Below are 14,585 nucleotides of genomic sequence, written 5' to 3'. Positions count from 1 at the left end.
TCTTTCTCGTTTTCTTTCTCCTGAGGGAGTTGTACTCTCTGTTATCGGGCAGTGTTTGCCTTGTCACTGCTGTGGAATATTTCCTGAGGACTGGCGTTGTTGGTCAATCTTTTTTGAGGCAGTGTGGCTTTTCTGGAGTGTTTATGGGGCTAACAGTGTTTCTTTGAAGCAAAGATGGACTTCCTGAGGGCAGACAGGACTGGGAGGTCCACACCACGATGGTAGCAGATTTCACTTGGTCAGGCAGAGCTTGCTCTGGTGTCTTTAGGCTGTGGGGTTCTTGCAGGGGGTTGGCGGTGTTGGGCAGCTGTTTCTCAGGAGTGCAGCACCCCCTGGGGGCTGGAGCAGCTATCTGGGTCACTGAGAACCTAAGAGGCTCTTCCCTAGGGCAGCCCAACTCAGAAGGACGGCCTGAGAATGTAGGTGGATCTTTTCACAGTCTGGCCAAGCTTGTTGCAGCTTTTCTGGGCTGCAGGGGCTCCTCCATGGGGCTTGTGGTGCTGAGCAGCTATTCTGTGGGAGTGGGGCACCCCCTGAGGGCTTGGGTGGCTATTAGGGCTGCTGAAAACCCAAGAGGCTCCTCCCCAGGGCAGCCCGACTCAGAAAGACCGTCTGAGATCTTTTCCAGGCTTGGCCAGGCTTGTTGCAACTTTTCTGGGCTGCAGGGGGTCCTGCCTGGAGCTGGCAGTCCTATGCAGCTGATCCACTAGGGCTCCCTGGGGGCTTGGGCGGGTAGCAGGGCCGCTGGAAACCCAAGAGGCTCCTCCGTGGGGCAGCCCGACTCAGAAAAACCGTCTGAGAATTAGGCCGATCTATTCACGGCCTGGCTAGGCTTGTTCTAGCTTTTCTGGGCTGCAGGCCTTTTCTCGGGGGCTGGTGGTGTTTGGTGCTGCTCTGCGGAAGTGTAGCCCCTCCAAAGGGCAAGCAGGCCTGTGCAGGGACAGCCCCTGCGGTGGTAGGCTTCAGGCAATTGTTGAGGCCAGCCCTCCCAGGTGGCAGGCAGCCGCATGTCCGGCGAGAGTGTAGGGGGTGGTGGGGGTGGGGGGAGGGGATGCACTGGGAAGCACAGCTTTCTGCTAGTTATTGGGCTGTAAGCTTGCTGTGGCGTGAGGAGTATTCTATGGGGACCCACCCCTTTTTCTTTCCCCTCCCCAGCACGGGTGCAGACCAGGCTCTTCTCCCAGGTTCCCTCTGATGCGGCTTTCCACTTCCCTGCCCCTAAAGTATTGCTCCCTTCCTCTGCGACAGCTTTGTTTTCTAGTCTCCCAGGCAGTCTCTGCCCCGTCAAACTTGACAGACTGGTTTCTAGACCTCCCAAGCAGTCTCCGCTCTGCCCCGCCCCCCCCCAGCCCGTTCTCGGGACTAACCTCTGGAGCCGAGGTCTAGGTGCCCAGCCCCCACCCAGGCGTCTCAATTTTTGGTGACTGTGCCCGTAGTTCAGATGGTCCATTGGGTTCTTGATCGGCTTTTCAGTACCTCAACATACTGCTACACTCTTCTCTGCATCTGGAGATTCCTCTGGTTAGTTTGATCTTTCCCCCGAGTAGGTGACTTTCTAGGGTGTGGGATCCCTTTCTCCTCCTCAGTTCCCTTTCGAGAGCACCCGTCCCGCTCGGATTCACCTTCTCTCACTTTCCTCTTTTCTCCAGTTCTGCACAGTAATGTCACGAACCTCTTGCCGTTATTGAAGTTTAGGTTCCTCTGCTAGCGATTGGTTGCTGTTCTGTGCGAGTCATTTATTCTGTAGATGTGCTTTTTTTTGTTGTTTTGTGGGAGAGGGTGAGCGTGTCCCCCTACTCCTCTGCCATCTTGTCCTCTCCCATGTTGGAAGTTTTTTAATCAAAGTTTCAATTTCAGTTCTTGTGATGGGTCCATTCATCTTTTCTATTTCATATTGGTTTAGTCTTGGAAGATTGTACTTTTCTAAGAATTTGTCCATTTCTTCTAGGTTTTCCATTTATTGGCATATAGTTGCATATAGTAGTCTCTTATGATCCTTTGTATTTCTGTGGTGTCCGTTGTTACTTCTCCTTTTTCATTTCTAATTTTATTGATTTGAGTCCTCTCTCTTTTTTGCTTGATAAGTCTGGCTAGGGGTTTATCAATTTTGTTGATCTTTTCAAAGAACCAGCTTTTCGTTTCATTGATCTTTTCTATGGTTTTCTTTGTTTCTATTTCATTGATTTCTGCTCTGATCTTTATGATTTCTTTGCTTCTACTAACTTTAGATCTTGTCTGTTCTTCTCTCTCAAGCTTCTTTAGATGTAAAGTTAGCTTGTTTATTTGGGCTTTTTCTTGTTTCCTGAGGTGGGCTTGTATTGCTATAAACTTTCCTCTTAGAATGGCTTTTGCTGCATCCCATAGGTTTTGGAGTGTCGTATCTTCATTGTCATTTGCTGCTAGGTATTTTTTAATTTCCTCTTTGATTTCTTCAGTGATCCATTGGTTGTTTAGTAGCATGTTGTTGAGTCTCCATGTGTTTGTGTTTTTTGTAGTTTTTTCCTTGTTGTTGATTTCCAGTCGTATAGTATTGTGGTCGGAAAAGATGCTTGATATAATTTCAATTTTCTTAAAGTTACTGAGGTTGGATTTGTAGCCCAGGATATGGTCAATCTTAGAGAATGTTCCATGTGCACTTGAGAAGAATGTGTATTCTGTTGCTTTTGGATGAAATGTCCTATCAATATCTATTAAGTCCATTTGGTTTAATGCTTCATTCAGGGCCTATGTTTCCTTATTGATTTTCTATCTGGTTGATCTGTCTATTGCTGTAAGTGGGGTGTTAAAGTCCCCCACTATGATTGTGTTATTGTCAATTTCTCCTTTTAAGGTTGTTAGCAGTTGCCTTATATATGGTGGTGAACCTGTGTTGGGTGCGTAGATATTTAAAATTGTTATAACATCTTCTTGGATTGATCCTTTGATCATTATGTAATGTCCCTCTTTGTCCCTGAAAATATTCTTCATTTTAAAGTCTATTTTGTCTGATATGAGTATTGCTACTCCAGCTTTCTTTTGATCCCCGTTTGCATGAAATATTTTCTTCCATCCTCTCACTTTCAATTTGTATGTGTCCCTAGAAGTGAAGTGGGTCTCTTGAAGACAGCATATATATGGGTCTTGTTTTTGTATCCATTCAGCCAGTCTATGTCTTTTGGTTGGGGCATTTAGTCCATTCACATTTAAGGTAATTATTGATATGTATGTTCTTATTGCCATTTTATTAATTACTTTGGATTTGTTTTTGCTGCTCTTTTTCCTTTCCTTCTTCTCTTGTTCTTTTCTGCCTAGAGAAGTTCCTTTAGTATTTGTTGTAAGGCTGGTTTAGTGTTGCTGAATTCTCTCAGCTTTTGCTTATCTGAGAGGGTTTTGATTTCTCCTTCAAATCTGAACGAGAACCTTTAATCTTGGTTGGAGGTTTTTTCCTTTCATCACTTTGAGTATATCATGCCACTCCCTTCTGGCCTGCAGAGTTTCTGTTGAAAAATCTGCTGATAACCTTATCGGGGTTCCCTTGTATGTTATTTGTTTCTTTTCCCTAGCTGCTTTCAAGATTTTCTCTTTGTCTTTAATTTTGGTCAGTTTGATTAGTATGTGTCTAGGGCTGTTCCTTCTTGGGTTTATTTTATATGGTACTTGTTGTGCTTCTTGGATTTGAGTGAGTGATTCCTTCCCCATGTTAGGGAAGTTTTTGGCTATTATCTCTTGGAATATTTTTTCTGTCTCCTTGTCTCTCTCTTCTCCTTCTGGCACCCTTATAATACGGATGTTGGTGTGTTTCACGTTGTCCCAGAGTTCTCTGAGTCTCTCTTCATTTGTTTTAAATCTTTTTTCTCTTTTCTGTTCTGCATCTGTAATTTCCACTAATCTGTCCTCCACCTTGCCTATTCGTTCTTCTGCCTCCTGTATTCTGCTGTTAGCTGCTTCTAGTGAATTTTTTATTTCAGTTACTGTGTTTTGCATCTCTCTTTTTTAAGTTGTATATCTTGTATCTCTTTGGTCAGTGTTTCCTGTAAGTTATCCATCTTTGCCTCCAGTTTATTTCCAATGTCTTGCATCTTCTTCAGCATCAACAGTCTAAAGTCTTTTTCCTGGAGGTTGAGAATCTCCTCATGGCTTAGCTGTTTTTCTGGGGTTTTTTCTTTCTCCCTCATCTGAGTTATAGTCCTCTGTCTTTTCATTTTGATAGGTTTTTGGTGTGGTGACCTTTTGACAGATACTAGAGTTGTAGCCTCTCTTACTTCTGATGTCTGCCCCCCTGTGGCTGAAGTTGGTATGGGGGGCTGCTGTAGGCTTCCTGATGGGAGGGGCTGGTGCCTGCCCCCTGGTGGGAGGAGCCGATTCTAATCCCTCTGGTGGGTGGGGCTTAGTCTCTGGATGGGATTAGAGGCAGCTGTGTGCCTGAGGGGTCTTCAGGCAGCCTGTTTACTGAGGGGTGGTGCTTTGAGCCCACCTGGATTGTTGTTTGCCCTGGGGCTTCTCAGAGCCGATGGGTGGGGCCAGATTTTCCCAAAATGGCCTCCTCCAGAAAAGGGCCGCTGCTGAATAATCCCGAGAGCTTTGCCTTCAGTGTCTGTCCCTCACAACAAGCCACATTCACCCCTGTTTTCCCAGGATGTCCTCCAAGAACTGCGGTCAGGTTTGACCCAGATTCCCTTGGAGACTTTGCTTTGCCCTGGGACTCAGTGCACGTGAAAGTCTGTGTGCGCCTTTTAAGAATGGGGTCTCTATTTCCCCCAGTCCCGTGGAGCTCTTGCGAACAAGCCCCACTGGCCTTCAATGCCAGATGCTCTGGGGGCTCTTTCTCCCAGTGCCAGGTCCCCACACGTGGGAGTTTGATGTGGGGCTCAGAACTCTCACTCCGGTAGGTGAGTCTCTGTGAACCAGTTAGTTTCCAGTCTGTGGAGCTTCCCACCCAGGAGGTATGGGGTTGTTTGTATCGTGAAATCGCCCCTTCTACCTCTTGATGTGGCCTCCTCTTGTTCTTCTGGAGTAGGGGATCCTTTTTAAGGTTTCTGGTCCATTTGGGTGGAGACTGCTCAGTCTTTAGTTGTGAATGTTGTTGTTTTAGGAGAGAAGTTGAGCTCCGGTCCTGCTATCCCGCCATCTTCTACTCTCTAAATCACATTTTGAAACCTAGAGAAAATTAATATGCTGGCCTTCCTTTAGAAACAGAAAAAAAAGTCATGGGGAGTGAAATAGGAAAAAAGCGTCTAAAAATATTCTTGAGGGAGAGATAAGGAAAAAAAAAAGGTTGAGGAATACTGCTCTAGATGATCCGTTCCTGAGAGTAGCTCTCTGTCCCTACAGTGTCTGCGTGAAGGATCCCACATGAAGATGCCCACAGGGACCCCTGAGGTAATGTGATGCCGTTAATAATATGAAATCTACACATTTTTTGGTGGTAGCAGCTAATACGAGTTTTGAAAAAAGAATGAAAAACACAAGTGAGCCAAATATGCCCCCTCTAGGAGCTGGGCAGCCAGTAATGCTCCTGGTCTAAGTCAGATGTTCCTCAGTCTGCATGGTGTCCCCACGAAAACATACAAGATGTGCCTTAGTAAAATGTGTATCATAGTCTGATGTAGCCTTATGAAATCTGCTTTTAAATTCACCCTATGGTTACCAAGATCGTTGCATGAAATTGCGGTTAGTGTTTACTGCTGGAATGTGATTCCATCGTATGACTCTACCGTTATATATTTCTCTCTTCTTTGGGAAATGAATGTTCAAGTACATTCCAGATTTTGGATGTTAGAAGCAGCGCTGCTGTGAACATATTTGCTCAAGTACATGTGAGCAAACATACCTGGGAGTAGAATTTTGGGGTCCTAAGTGGTTTACCAGTTTACATTTCCTTTAGCATCTTATAACAGGTCCCCAAGGTCCACATGCTAGATAATATTTGGTATAATCAGACTTCTTAATTTTGGCAGTGTAATGGGTATAAAATTATACCTTGTCATTTGGAAATGTATTTTCTTATTTATAAATAAGATAAAATATCTCTTCAAATTTATGACCTCTTTGTGTTTTATGGCTGAGTTACTGAGGCTTAACCTGTTCACACTCAACAAAGCTTATGAGAAAGACCAGAGCCAGAACTTAAATTCAACTGCCTCTGATTCCTGAGGCTGAGGTATACTGCTCAGCTTTTAATTATTTGCACCTTTTCTCTGTTTATATAGTGACTTTAAAGGATCTTTCTTCTCCAACCCAAATCTGTAGAAGTTAGCAGCAGGAGCTGTCTCAGAAATACTGCCACTTCTCTCAGACTACAAGACAAAGAAGGGTATATTTCCAGGTCCCTATAACCTCTGGATTAGAACACTTGGGTTAGGAACTTTCTGCTGGTTTAAAAGTCTGCTGCATGGTCAGTCTCCTGTCATCAGATGCCTTTCTCCCTCTTTGGGATAATTCCTGGATTTCGATCATTTAGGAGTGTCTGGTATTTTAGGAGTTGGTGACTTTCAAGGATGTGGCTGTGGACTTCAGTCCAGAGGAATTAACCTACCTTAGTTCTGCTCAGAGGAACCTCTACCGGGAGGTGATGCTGGAGAATTACAGGAACCTGGTCTCCCTAGGTAAGTTGTGGTGGTCAGAAATGTCTCCGTCATGGCCCTTCGTCCCCTGAGGGCAAAACCACTGCAAACGGGCTTTATTTCTCTTCTCTACAAATCTGCGTTTTCTAATTCCCTCAGAGTCGTTAGAACCCAGACTAGGAGTTCCTGTGGGTACAAGACAGAGTCTCCTTTTTCAACAGGGTACCAGTTCCCTAAGCCTGACATCATCTCCTGGCTGGAAGAGGAGGAGGCATGGGCAGAGGAGGAAGACAGCAGGACCACGCTACGTCAAGGTGAGCAGTGGGGGGTGGGGGGAGCCTGAGGAGACGGGAATCATGGAGGAACCCCCCAGTCAGCTGGGAGGGGCCGGGGGCTGTTCCTCAAAGCCTGCTCAACTCTGGGGCTCTCACGGCTTCAACTCTCCGTGGGCCTCCTTCCCACCTCCTCTCTGAAGCTCATCCCTTCCGAGTCAAGAGTTTCTCTCCTGCCCAGCTCCAGGGAGGCCAGTCTCTGCTTTCTCTAGTGTCCCAACCCTGCGTTCGTTTGTCCCTTCCCTTGGCTGCGGGAAATCCGAGGTCTTTCCTCCTTAACTGAGACAAACACAAAACCTTGGCATGATAACTGCTCTTCTTTCTAGCTGCCTCCCATTTTCTTTGTGGTGGCTTCTCAGACTTGTTCACACCCCAAAGCCCCTTCCCCTTCCCTCCCTAGCCCCCCTCCCCACAGTGTGGCTTCCACCCCACCTCTGCCAACACACACACACACACACACACACACACACACACACACACACACACACACACACTCTTTCTCTCTCTCTCTCTCTTACTTTGTTCTAAAACTTTCCCAAAGGTTCCCACTGACATCCTTAGGTCTCAAAGACAAGAACCTTCTAAACTTCACCTTCTCCAAACTCTGTGGCTGCATATTGCATATTTGATTGTTTTTACCGTCTCTATGAAGACTGTTCACCTTTCCTCTGAGTCACCACGTGTTCAGCCAGGAGCATCACTCTCCTTCAGTTGCTGTTAACAGAAAACCACAGCCACAGGGGGTGGTGAGCTTATGGTACTGGTCAGCCGGGCTTTGAGGGTGGTTGGATTTAGGGGTTCAGTGATGTCTTTAGGGACCACTGGTTTCATCTTCTCTTCACTCTGCCAGCAAATCAAAACTGTGCCTTCCCGTTTCTGTCTGTAGAGCAGGGATGTCCAGGGAGCATTCTCGAGGGGAGGAAGTTTCCTTCCCAGAAGCCTTGACATTCCTGCCTTGTTCTCCACTGTTGCGTATCAGGTCACACGGCATTTGCGAGCCAGGAGCTGTGCTCAGTCTGGTGCTGATCGACTGCCCTCCCTGCTTTTCCCGGGCAGGCCGAGGAGTGGATGCCCAGACAAGATTCAGGGACCTACCAAGGGGACGCCTTCCTGCATCTGTTTCCTCCATTGTCATCTCTTCTTTGCTTTTTGTTCCTTCAATCATTTATTCAGTCAATCATGCCATAGATACTTAGGAAGCTTCTGTGGTGGGCCAGGCACTCTCCTAGGTTCTACAGATAAAGCAACCAGGAAAGGCCTCACTGAGGGAGATTTGAGTGAGACAAGAGTGGGTCTGCGTAGAAATCTTGAGCCGTGTTGCAGGCGGGGGAAGAGCAGGTACAGGAGCTTTGTGGTTGGAATGAGCTTAGGTGTTCCCACAGCAGGAAGAAGAGCTACATGGTCCCAAGTGGAAGGGGTGCAAGATAAGGTCTTGGAGAACGATGTGGGCCAGCCCACATAGGGACAGGCTAAGGAATATGGGTTTCATTCCAAGTGAGATGTGAAAATGGTGCCGAAAGGTTTCGGGCCAGGGAATGAGGCAGTATTACTACTGCTGCTACTACTATTATGCTGCAACATGGGAAGATCCTGGACTAGGGATCACACCCGAGCCACAGCAGTGACGGTGCTGAATCCTTAACTGCTAGGCCACTAGGGAACTCCAAGGTAGTATTATTGACACCTTAGAAGTGTGCTGTTCAGTGTGGTAGCCACCAGCCACATGTGGCTGCTGAAGTTTACACTAAAATGACGTAGAATTTAAAGTTTAGTTCCTCATTCACACCAGCCACGTTTCACGTGCTCCTTAGTCACGTGGCGCTGTGGCCACTGTGCTAGACAGCAAGATAGAGACCATGCTCATCGTCAGAGTGTTCTGTGGGCAGCACTGTTCTAGAACGATCCCTCTGGCTGTTCTGTGGGAAGTGGGCTTTAGGCAGACCGGCTGAGCCTGGTGCTTGATGGTGGAGAGGTCAGGTGAGAGGCTGGTAGAACGGGCTGAGACACTGGCCGTGGGGCCAGGGAAGAGACAGGGTCTCCCGGTCCTCCATGCTTGAGTCTTCAGAGACCACTTCCCAAGAGATCTGCCCCATGGTGGTGGGGCCCCGACCCCTCTTCTGCCGAAGCCTTGCTCATCTGCATTCGGGCTCTGCCCTTTCACTCGTACTCTGCTCATGTTTGGCGTGTCTGCGGGGATGTGACCCCTGAGTTTGTCGTTGCCTCTTAAAGTTCCAGTCTTTTACTTGATTTGCTTGTTTTCAGTTTCGTTCCCACCTAGGGAGTTGAACTCAGAAGGCACAAACTTCTGACCAGCTTCTTACTTCCCTCAAAAAGGAAAACCTGAGCTTTTAGCAGCACATTTAAATTCTTCCCATCGGGCCCAAAATTCACATCCCAGCCTCGTCTCCCACAGGTATTTCAAGTCACAGCCTGTGTGCTGGCTCCCCAGAGCAGGTACCTTCGCAGTTCTATGTCTTTGCTCAGGATGTTTTCTAGGCCTGCCACCCCTTCTCTGCTTACGAGTCCTGATGCCGGCCCCTTGGTTGCGCCTTTCCTGTTGGTAAGTGGAGTAAGTTCCTCCGTCTTCTCTGCTGTAGTCACTTATAGCTTGATTAGAGTCCTTTTACACACTTGCTCTGACTGTCTCATTGGATAATGCCTCGCTCGAAGTAGACGTTTAATAAATGTTGAGTTGAAGAGACAGGGTGGGACAGGAGATCGGAAGCAAAGAAGAGAGAGTCTGTTTTGCTTTATTCTGAGCAGCAGAGGCTGTTGACCTCTTTACTCTGTGGTTTCCCCAGTGGTCCTGCAGCCTCTGGGAGGAGGCATTCTTAGAAACAGTATTCCATGGTGACATCAGTTAGGGAAATGCTGCACACTGTACTGCCCATCTTTGGGATCTGAGGTGCCCATTAACGGTTTCGAAGAGTCCTACAGGAGTGGAACCTGCTTAACGTGCACGGTATCTCCCACGTTGACTTGGCAAGTGGCGTCCTGGTATGGCCACAGCCGATAGTTTCTCAGAGTGGTTGTGACCTACCAAGCATGGTCTAGAAGACGCAGACAAACCCCAAGCCCAGCTTTCCTCCTCATCCCCCGTCTGTGTCTCGGCATCTTGGTCAACGTGCGGTGCTCCTGGGTGGTCTCTCTTCTGCCCTGTCCTCACCCTTCCTCGCTTACCGTCCCTCTGTCCTCCTCCCATTCTCTCCTTAGGGTTCCAGAAAACTCTCAAAGCTCCATAAAAACTATGCCGTTTATGTTTGGTCTCTTTCTTCTGTTTCTACTATAATGATGTGTCTCTCTGAGTAAAAAAAAATAGAGGAACTTTTATATTTCTTTTAGATTGGGAGAAAAAACCTGAAGCCAAAGATGTAACTCCAGAGCCAAGCCTGCCTATAGAAAAATCTCCCTCGGGGGCAGGAATGGGGGATTCAGAGGCAGGTAACTTCCCGTGTGTACAGGAGTCCTCTGATGATCCATCAGATGTGCACCAGGCCAACCAAGAGAAACTTTTGGCTCCTATAGCAGTGAGTGACCCCCGGTGTCTGGATCAGGAAAGAAGCCGTGGTGGTGATCAGTTTGAGAGAAGCTCAGATCTTACCAAACAATCAGAGATTCTTCTAGCAAAGGACCCCCAGGAACATGCTGCTCCTGGAATTTGCACCAGTCCGCAGCTGGTGGACAGAGGGTCTCTCCTCCGAGAGACCAAACATAGCGAATGTGAACTTTGTGGAAGAGGCTTTGGGACCCAGTCGGCCTGCGAGAGAAATGAGCAGGTCCACAGTGAGGAGAAGCCCTTGGAACGCCAACCAAGCGGAGCAGCCTTCTCCCTCGCCAGACTCCAGCAGGCTCATTCGGGGGCGAAGTGCCCTGGACGCAGCGAAGGCGGAAAGCCATTCGCCCCGCATGCCGACGTCTGTGGCCACCTCAGAGTTCACCGTCAGGAGGACTACTATGAATGTGTCCAGTGCGGCAGAGCTTTTATCCAAGATGTGCATCTTTTTCAACATCTCAAAGCCCATGAGGCAGCAAAAGCCCTCCCACCTGGGTTGCCCCGCAACAAGCCCCATTTGATTAGATACCAGCGGAAACATGACTATGTCGGGGAGAGAGCCTGTCAGTGTTGTGACTGTGGCAAAGCCTTCAGTCGGCGTTCACATCTCATTCAGCACTATCGCATCCATGCTCAAGAAAGGCCTTACCAGTGTCAGCTGTGTGGGAAGTGCTTCGGCCGACCCTCCTACCTCACTCAACACTACCAACTCCATTCTCAAGAGAAGACCGTTGAGTGCAGTTACTCCTGAAAAACCTCCAGTCAGAACGTTCTCAACATCTTTGGCTTTCTCCTGTAGAGAGACCCTTTCAGTGCTCTGAATGTGAGGTCTCCCATCATTCCTCACACCTTGTTAACAACTTGGGAATTCATCAGGGTGTGGTCAGAAGGCAGCAAATGATTGCAAGAGGGTAGAATAGTCTTCTTGCAAAAGGAGTCACTCAGGCAGAAAACCTTACAGAGAATATTTTTGTTGCATAGGAAAGAAACTAATGGATTTTGTCCTTCTTTGGTGGTGTCCTTAATTTTGACATCCTGATAAAAAGCTGGTGACTGGCAGTTGGGCTCCAGACAGGAATTCTGTTGCCTAAGTTTGTGTAGAAGTGTTTACATGTAGTATCTTTACCGCACGGGAGGTTATCAGCCTAGGCCTTGGTAAAGAGATCTGTGACGTGTCCCTGTATGGATTTATCCAGAAGTAATCGGGAATATGTTTACATAGTAACTCAGAGCTTACAAAACATTGCCATACATATTACTTGATGTTTTAAGGAATGCTGCAGTATACCTAGGGTGAGGAAATTTATTGTTTTTATAATTATAGCCAACTTGAAACTCCAGGTTGTCATTTGATTTGACCTAGGGTGTCAGTGATGGGGCAAGAACTGAACCTAGGTTTGGTTTGGTTTTGAGAATCAATGAGATGTTTATTTTCTACCTTCATGCTCAACCTAGATTTTTCTTTTTTTAAATTCCTGCCATATCCTCTTTAAGAAAAGGTACAGTACTGTACTTACTGACAAGAGTCGTCTTCCCAACGTGGTTTCACATGAAATCAGATCAGGATCAGCGGTTCAGAAAGCTTTGTTAAGGCGAAGTTCTGTTAGCCGTTTCTCTCATGATTTAGGATGAGGTGATGAATTTTTGAGACACTGATCAGGGAGGTACATTTTTGCTAAGCGCTTTCTTATAATTAGTCTTGTAGATTATGATGCTGCTATTGATCAAGGAGAGTTTTTTCATAGCTTTCTGTAATTGTTTGAGGGTTTACGGTGTATTATTTTCATTTGTTCCCCTCCTTCCTTTAAAACAATCCTGTTTGAAAACAGTATTTCTGCTTTTCTTGGGTTCTTGCGTCATCAACACAGCCATCTTCACCTGAAATCCTAATTCTCTTCTGGACATGCTTCACTCTTTAAAAGGTAAGCCTCGAGTTGCACTAAAAACCTCTTAGGTGCCATATTGCTGTAATGTAGAACTTTTCCATTGCTGGCTTGAACGGTGGTCCAATGCAAAGACGCCTGGGAACCAGCTGGACTGAGAGTCCCAGAGCCTGACTTCTTGCCGGGAAGGGTGGGTCGTTGCTCTTGTTATTCACTGCCCTGCCTTTTCTCCACACAGTCCACCCTCCAATCAGAAATTGCTTTCTGATCCTGCCGCCCCTACCACAGAGGGACATAATGTCGATATGTCTTATTGTTGATGATGTTTGTTAAATTTTATTTTTTCCTCTCTGTAATTAATAAACATCGTACAGGAAAAACTTAGAGACTGTTAAAGTATCTGGTTTCTCCTCAAAAGTTTGCCTGTTCTAGCACCTAGCAAGTGGATCTTACCTATAGCATTTTCCCTCTGATTATTGTAATGGTGATTTTTTATTTCCCTCGTTCCTTCTGCATTTAGTAATTGGAGTTCTCCTGTGAGGATGAGTGGCCTTCCTTGTTTATTCAGTAATTTATTTATGTCATTATGGATTCCTGAATACTTATTTCATCTATGGGCTGTAATTAATGCCTCCCCTATTTATTTCTGTATGAATTGTTCCAGCTCTGGGCCCTGGGAGTCCTTCCAAGTTGGCTCCTGTGCCTTTTCAACAAGATCCCATCCTTTTCTGATCACTTCTAATGTCACACCCTCCTTAATTTCTCTCCCTTCACCTCCAGAAAAACTGTGTCATGCCTTCATGATAATTTCTACCCATCATTATCTTGTGGAATCTTCTTTCCGCAGGGTCATAGGTTTCCTCAGGCCTTTGTCAAGCTCTCACTTCACTTCTTCCCTCACCATTTTTGCTAAGTATACACTGTACCTGGATTATTATTTATGTAACATATCGTCTTTCAAATTGTGTCATCTTTTTCTTAACTTAAATATATCTACTTAAAAAGGAGAGTTTTAAATCAACTTGAAAAAGCATTTTACTCAGACCTTCATCAGATTTCCCCAGTCATTTCCAATATGTCGTTTTACAGTTGGTTTGAATCCAGATCCAAACATGGCCCATGGATTGCATTTGGTTGTGTGATTTCTTGAGTCTCTCTTAATCTAAAGCAATCTCCTTTCACTTTTTTTAAATGCCTCCTGTGACCCCAAGAATAATGTAAATATATTACCCTCTTCTCCCCACCCAATTCCTAATATACCCAACACTTTTGATACTTTTTTTTTTTTTTTTTTTGGCTGCACCTGTGGCATGCAGGAGTTCCCACAGGGATGGAACCTGAGCCACAGCAGTGACAGCTGGATCCTTAACCTCTGGGCCACCAGGGAACTCTGGTACACTTTTTATATTCAGGTTTATTTTTTCTAATTTAGAAGCACTCTTTTAAAAGATTTTTGGTCGTGGTAAGAAACATATAAAATTAACCGTCTCAGACATTTTAGAGCATGCAGTTGAGTAGTGTTAAGTATAGTCATGTTACTGTGCAGGGCTTTTTCATCTTGCTCAGCTGAAACTCTAGATCCATTCGGTGATGACTCCGTCCCCCGCCCCCCTCCCGCCCTGGCCACCATCATGCTGGCCCTCATTTTTGTTTGCTTTACACCTTTATGTGATTATGCGGTGCTGGAGGAAGTGGCTCAGTTGTTCTGTGCAGTGTCCCCCCTTTGAACTGTATCTGCTTTCTGTGGTATCCTTAGGCCTCTTCCTCTTTCCCCTGTATTTTCTGTGAATGAACGTTACCTCTCAACTCTGGGGACTTAGCTTTCTCTTCACCTTTTTTTGGCAAGAACTCACAGGTGGTTTTCTGTACTTGATATCCTATCCTGTCAGGGTGCCCATGGTGCTGGCTTTTTCTGAAGACCCAGCCTTTTAAAGTCATTCTCCTAGCGCTGCTCCATTCACAGGTGAAGAGGTTTCAAAATTTTCACCATCACTGTATTCTTCCTGGTCCAGCTGCTCTAGTTCTTTCTTCATTATTGCTTCTAGACTTTTCTCTACGTGCCTCCTTCCATCACTCCACCCTGGCCTTGAGATACTTGACTTAAGAGGTGGTGAAGACTTCTCGGGGGTCTGGTGTGGGCCATTTGCTGGGGACCCCGGGCCAGGGCTTCTTAAGGAGCCTAAACCCGAGAAAGGCAGGGAGCATCACACTTGACCTTGTGCGCTGCTTCCTTCGTGCTGCGGACGGCGGCAGTGACAGATGGGTAGTCAGCTCT

The 14,585-nt window shown here is 46.4% G+C and overlaps 1 protein-coding gene across 1 annotated transcript in view; it reads left to right on the top strand.

Annotated features, from left to right (window-relative positions):
* Positions 1 to 13,599, top strand: part of ZIM2 (zinc finger imprinted 2) — a 35,926-nt gene extending 22,327 nt beyond the window's left edge. Inside the window, exons 4-7 of the mRNA XM_021095100.1 lie at positions 5,311 to 5,358; positions 6,458 to 6,584; positions 6,764 to 6,856; positions 10,217 to 13,599. Of these exons, the coding sequence (XP_020950759.1) occupies positions 5,311 to 5,358; positions 6,458 to 6,584; positions 6,764 to 6,856; positions 10,217 to 11,178 (1,230 nt within the window). The 3' untranslated portion in view covers positions 11,179 to 13,599. The remainder of the gene's footprint in view (positions 1 to 5,310; positions 5,359 to 6,457; positions 6,585 to 6,763; positions 6,857 to 10,216) is intronic.

The sequence above is a fragment of the Sus scrofa genome, chromosome 6 (assembly GCF_000003025.6).
Source record: "Sus scrofa isolate TJ Tabasco breed Duroc chromosome 6, Sscrofa11.1, whole genome shotgun sequence".
Classification (NCBI taxonomy): Eukaryota; Metazoa; Chordata; class Mammalia; order Artiodactyla; family Suidae; genus Sus; species Sus scrofa.
Note: the sequence above shows the minus strand (reverse complement) of the source record. Positions and strands in the feature narration are given on the sequence as shown.